This window comes from Mandrillus leucophaeus, unplaced genomic scaffold (assembly GCF_000951045.1).
Source record: "Mandrillus leucophaeus isolate KB7577 unplaced genomic scaffold, Mleu.le_1.0 Scaffold1005, whole genome shotgun sequence".
Taxonomy (NCBI): Eukaryota; Metazoa; Chordata; class Mammalia; order Primates; family Cercopithecidae; genus Mandrillus; species Mandrillus leucophaeus.
In genome coordinates, this window is record NW_012098155.1 from 269,697 (window position 1) to 276,343 (window position 6,647).

A 6,647-nucleotide genomic window follows, 5' to 3' on the forward strand; every position below is an offset into this window, starting at 1 on the left:
CCCATTCAGTATGATATTGGCTGTGGGTTTGTCATAAATAGCTCTTATGATTTTGAGATACGTTCCATCAATACCAAATTTATTGAGAGTTTTTAGCATGAAGGGCTGTTGAATTTTTTTCCAGTCTTAAATTTTTACCTTTAATTCTTCAGTTATGGTGCATGGCCATGTAGCACATCAACTTTATTTAAAGACTTTCTGTATCTTGTTAGATTTCCCTCAGTAATCAGAAAGAAACTCACCTTTTTATATTTCATTACCGACTCCCTTTTGTTCTATTCTATCTGAAGAATGCTGGTAATATATGGATGTGGCCTTTTAGTGCTTAGTGAATGGTGAAGTTAGTTCATCAACTTCAGCTACCACTTCTGATGACTTTCGTAAGTTCTTTTTGATAATTTCCCCTAAGAAAATAATCTTAAAACTTACCATTATCTTTAGCATGCTATTTAATGTAAACTAAAATTGTATGTACATAAACCAATGCATGTAAGATGGAAAAAAATTGCCGTAGAAAGGAAGTTAGACAATATAGAGATTGCCCTGAGAAAGCTAACTAGCTTTGTGAAGGGTTTGGAAATTATACTGTATATAAGAAACAAAGGCAGTCAGGATATTATATTAAGCCTATTGAGAAGCTGGGAACTATATATGCCATTTTGAATACCAATAGTCATAGTTGTCAGATTGTATTGTATATTAAAGATAATAATGTGAATTTTCTTTACAGCCAGTTACTTTGTAGTTTCACTCAGAAAAACATATGGAGACATTTATACCCATTGATTTGACAACTGAAAATCAAGAGATGGACAAGGAGGAAACTAACACAAAACCAAGGTAAAAATAAGATAAAATATAATGAGAGTTTTTTCTAAAGTAAGATTTCAGCAGTGTATGGCTGGTGGTAAGCCATTCTGACAGTGAAAGACTTAAAATATATCAGAATTTACTGATGATTCTAGAGTTTAGAAAAACCTTAGTTTCTCAGGGAGTATTTTCTAACAAGATAGGCAAGTTAACACTGGTTGTTGGCTCCTTCCCCCAGAACAACGTTGGATATGCCAAAACAGTGAGAAGGAGGTTGTTGGATATGAGAAATTAACCAACAACTGAGAAATCCTAGGAAAGCAAAAGGCATCATTTGTAATAGTATTGAAAAATAGGTACATTAGATACATAAATACTTTTTTGTTTTTTGAGACAGAGTCTCGCTCTGTCACCTAGACTGGAATGCAGTGGCATGATCTTGGCTCACTGTAACCTCCGCCTCCCAGGTTCAAGTGATTCTCCAACCTCAGCCTCCCTAGTAGCTAGGATTATAGGCACCCACCACCACACCTGGCTGATTTTTTTTGTAGTTTTAGTAGAGAAGGGGTTTCACTATTTTGGCCAGGCTGGTCTTGAACTCCTGACCTCATGATCCACCCACCTCGGCCTCCCAAATAAATACTATTTTTTTAAATGATGTAATTATGCCCTTTATGAAAAAATTATAAAGTTTAATTCAGAATTCAACAAAATTTATATAGAAAAGCAAAGGGTCAAGAATATGTAAAACACTCCTTAAAAAGAAAATCTGATAATCTTGACCTACAACTCTTAAAACTTATTATAAAGCCATCATAATTAAGGAGTGTGCTGTAGAAACAAGGATACACAAATAAAGAATAAAGAACCCAAGAACAGACCATTGTATTCATTTTAAGTGAACATAGACTTGGCGTTATAGGTTAGTGAAGATTAAGTGGGCATGTTCAATAATGGTGCTGTGACAATTGTATATCCTTATTGGCTGGGGGCAGGGGAAGAAATGGAGCCTGTCTCTTACAATATACCCAAAAGTCAAGGATTTAAGGACTTATGTATTAATTAAAAGACTTGTAAAAGGTAAAACTTTATGTTAGGAAAACATATAAGCTCATTTTGTCATTACCTTGGACTGAGGAAAGATTTCTTAAGAAGTCATAAACAATACAAACCGTAAAGGAAAATGCAGATAAATTATATTAAAATTAGTAACTTCTGTTTATAAAGACATCAAGAAAGTGAAAAGATAATTCCAAATGAGAGATATAAAGTGACAAAAGATTGCTGCTCAAAATGTGTAAATAACTACTACACATTGTTTACAAAATGGCAAAAAATTCAGTACCAAAAAAAAAAAAAAAAGGTGGGGAGGACAACAGATATAGATAGACATTTTAATGAAGAGGAAAATTTTCAAGATGTTTATAAACAAAGTGGGAACTCAAAACGCTCAAAGGAAAAGGATTTAAGAATAATACGTAATAAGCGATCTATAAATAAGTTCAAAGACATTGTGCTTTCTTTGTCATAGAAAAGAAATATTACCTTCTTAATGATTTGATTAAGTATTTTTCTTTAATATACCAATAGATAAAGTACTTTTTTTCCCTTAACAGTACATATAAGACTTTACAGAACCTAGAATTTTCTCTGCTTTATAAAACTGTGATGTATAATATAAGTCGATTGTAGGCAGTAATTTTGGATTCTGTTCTTATGAAAAAGTTTTTCCAACAGTAGAGAGTTGGCCAATGTCCTGTGAAAAAAAAGGAAGGCAATATATGGATATGAAATTTCAGAAAATTGTGTTCTGACTTCACTCTGTTTAATTGGGTAACAGTTCTTATCTTCTAAAATGAGATCAAGATTCACAAGGCCCTAACACCAGTTAGACCTATTTAAAATCTAACTAGACTCTCCATGTAAATGTTGCAGATCTTTTTCAAAGTGCCTATCAAAAATATTTGAGTGAATAGATATTATATTGTATTGTAAAGTCAGAATAAATATTTAATCTTTCAGTTATGGAGAATGTTAATCATAGTATTTATTAAACCTAAGAAGCTATTTTAATTATAAATGTGAAATTGTAGGTAATATGCTAATAGCTCAGTATTTTGTTGGTGTGATTTTTCCTTTTATTTTCTTAGAATTGTTTTCTTTGTCATTTAGACTTTTAAAATACGAGGAGAAAAAACACGAAGATATAAAACCATTAGAGACTCAACCAACTGAAATAGCAGAAAAGGAATTGGAATATAAAACAGTTAAAGCGTTCACTGAATCTTTGAAGTCAGAGAAAACAGAAGGTATTTATCAAGACTACTATTTAGGCATGTTGGTTTATATTTTAGTTTATGGAAATTGAAATAAATTTTTCATAGCATTAAATTAAGGAAACAAGTGAAACATATTGAAATATTAGTGTCTACTTTCAAAATATAAAGTTGGGTATTTTACTCACTTCATTAGTCATAGCAGTTAGCAGTGTCTTCAAATACAAAGCTTGCTCTTCAACGGGAACATAATCTAACTATTCATAATAATAATAAAAGTAACAGGAATATTACTAATACCAGTGAAATGTCAGAATATCTGATATGTCTATAGCACTTTACAGTTTCCATCACTTTTTCATGCATATCATGTCATTTTTTTGAGGTACAGACCTTACAGGATGATCACGGTTCTCCTAAGTCCCCAGTGCCTCTGACTGTGTTGTGACCTCCTTTATTGCTCTTACCTACTAGTATCTAATTACTCCCTCACATATTTCCATTTTTTAAGTCTTCTTTCCTTCTTCACTCAAATTCTACCATTTCCAGGATTTGATTTTATTTTTTACCACAACTTCCTTTCTCATCCAACACTTTTATGTCCTCACTTTTATAAGCTTTCAGCCCCATTTATGGTGCTTGTGTGGGGAAAACTGTACCTCCTCTCCTTTGAAGTAAATCCCACCAGCTCATTTTGGAGCTCTGCTTCTGCCATTTCCTCAGGAAATTGGGGTCCATCAGATATGTTCTCTGATGTCTTTTTTTCTCCCGGCTCTTTTTCTGTCAGCACATAAACAAGCTACATGCTTAAACACCTTAAACAAAACAACCCAGAAACATCTTTGGTTCTGTATTGCCTTCTCACAGTTATCAGGATTCTTGAAAGAGTAGCCTAGACTTCCTTACCTCTAATTCATTCCTCAACCTGGATTCTACCTCTTTCCTTCTATTGGTAAGACTCTTTCAAGGTCACCAGATACCTCCCCGTCGCTAATCTTTATAAAATAATTAATTTGTAAATAAAATAATTTGTATTTCACTGCATCATTCTGCAATATTTTATTATTTGACCACTTATTTCCATTTTTTCCCCCTTGACTTTTAAGGAAATACTCACCTGGCTTTCTTTATACTTGTCTATCTGCTCATTTTCAGTCTGTTTTATGGGTTTTTTACTTCTCTGTGTTGCCTTTAAATGTTATTGTTTCTCAGGTGTTTTAGGGTCTGCCAAAATTTCCTCTTCTCTATGGACTAGACCATACTTTGTTTTTAGTAATAATATATAGTCATGTTCTGCATATGACACTTTGGTCAATGATGGACTGAATATATGATGATGGTCCCGTAAGATAATAATACTGTATTTTCACTGTACATTTTCTACATTGAGATGTGTTTAGATACACAAATACATAGTGTAGTGTTACAGTTGCCAACAGTATTCAGTACAGAAATGTGCTGTACAGATTTGTAGCCTAGGAGTAATAGTTTATTCCATATAGCCTTGGTGTGTACTAGGCTGTACCACCTAGGTTTGCGTAAGTGCACCCTTTGATGTTTGTGTGACAAAATTGCCTAATGATACATTTTTCAGAATGTATCCCTGTCATTAAGCAATACATGACTGTATTTCTTCCTATTTTACCTAATAAATGCATACCGCAAACAATATTTAGGTATACCTTTAGTTTTCTTCATCCTCTGCCTGAAGATGGGTGTATTTGATTTCTGGAAGGGGCCTGAGCTTCCAGAATTCTGGCCTTCATTGGGCCAGAATGTTTTAATCTGTGGAGTGCCTAGACCTTACAGATAGCTGTGTTTGCAGGCTTATCAAAGCTTTCCCTCCAACAGAGTGAAAAGTAGAAGGAGTACTCTGAGACTTTTGCTATTTTTCTTAGGAAAGAGGAAAGAAATATAAGGCTAGATAGGGATACAAATGTTGGGTAAAGCAATGATTTGCCCACGTTAAGGAATTTTGTCATTATGCTTTGAAGATAAGAGCCATGGAAAGGTTTTAAGCAAGGAGTTAATATGAGGATTTCTGTTTTGCAAAGATCACTCTAGCTGTATATTGAAGAACAGATTGACAGAGAACAAGAATCGATACAGGGGGACCATTTAGGAGGCTGTAGATATTCTGAAGGTACAGTTATCAGTTATGGTGATGGGTTGGTGAGAGAGAAGGAGGTGTCGAAGATGATACCTACACCTTGGGCTTGCTTAAAATAACCAACAGTGGTCCCATTCACTAAGACTGGAAGTCCTTGAAAAAAGGTCAGGAGTTTAGAGGAAGGATCATGAGTTCAATTTTGGACATGTTGAATTTGGAGTACCTTTGACACATGCCAGTGATGTCTAGGAGGCAGTTGAATATATGTGTCAGGAGCTCAGAGAAGTTAGGGGTGAGGTGATGTATTTGGGAGTAATCATGTGTGTGGATGTTTAAGCCATAGCCATTGATGAGATTGACCAGGGAGAATGTATAAAGTGAGACTAAAACAGGGCCAAGGAAATGTAGCAGTTACGAGCCAGGTAAAGGACAGTGGCAAAGAACATGGGATTGGTCAGAGTTAAGCTGAATAGGATGACAAGAAAGAGAGAGTGGGAAGTGTCACAGCACTCAAAGGAAACAATTGTATCCAAAAGGAGAAGTGGTCTAAAGTATCAAATAACACTGGTAAGTAAAATGAGGACTAGAAAATGTCCATTGAATTTACTGACCTCGAGAATATGGGACTCGAGTGCTGTTTTTGTGACGTTCCAAAGCCAGACCAGATTGGAATAAGAAATGGATAGTAAATGAGAAAATAGAGTTAGTGACTATATGCAACTCTTCAGAGAAGTTTAGCTGTGAAGAAAGGCAGAATATAGACTGATAACCAGAGGGAGCTGTGATTTTATTTGAGATAGGAGCTGCTTGGATATGCAAAAGAAAAAAGGAGTAGTTAATAGTGTAGGCATGAAGAGACAGGATCTAAACAAAATGTGGAAAGGATTGATCTTGGATGAGAGGAAAACCAGATACCTTTTTACTAAGTCAGGAGGACAGGAGGGAAAGATGGGTGCACAAGTGGGTTGCTTCATTTGCTTGAAAATGGCAAGTTGAAGGAATTCCCACTGATGCTTTTTTGTTCCCTGGGAAGTAGGCATTGAGATCATTTGGAGGAGAAAGACTGAAAGGTAAAGGTTTAGAGATTTGAGGAGCGTGGAGAAAATCTGAAATAGTCATTGAAAAGGAAGAAGAGCAAGTTAGACAATAGGATTTTTGGTTTGCATTCAGGGTCCATTTGTGGTTAATTAAAATGAATTTTGGGGGTTACCAATCCACATAGGACCTCTTTCTAATAGCACTGGAATGTGCAAATGTATGCAAAGAACACATAGAGTTGTTTTTTTTTTTTCTTTACTATTATTATACTTTCAGTTCTAGGGTATATGTGCATAACGTGCAGGTTTGTTACATATATATACTTGTGCCATGTTGGTGTGCTGCACCCATCAACTCGTCAGCACCCATCAACTCGTCATTTACATCAGGTATAACTCCCAATGCAATCCCTC

General features: G+C 34.9%; 1 protein-coding gene across 3 annotated transcripts in view; it reads left to right on the forward strand.

Annotated features, from left to right (window-relative positions):
* LOC105534952 (dynein heavy chain 14, axonemal-like) overlaps nt 1-6,647 on the forward strand; it is a 94,110-nt gene that overhangs the window by 18,466 nt on the left and 68,997 nt on the right. For all 3 annotated transcript variants that reach the window (XM_011973896.1, XM_011973890.1, XM_011973904.1), the window contains exons 2-3: nt 731-840; nt 2,983-3,119. In XM_011973896.1, the coding sequence (XP_011829286.1) occupies nt 764-840; nt 2,983-3,119 (214 nt within the window). In that variant the 5' untranslated portion in view covers nt 731-763. The remainder of the gene's footprint in view (nt 1-730; nt 841-2,982; nt 3,120-6,647) is intronic.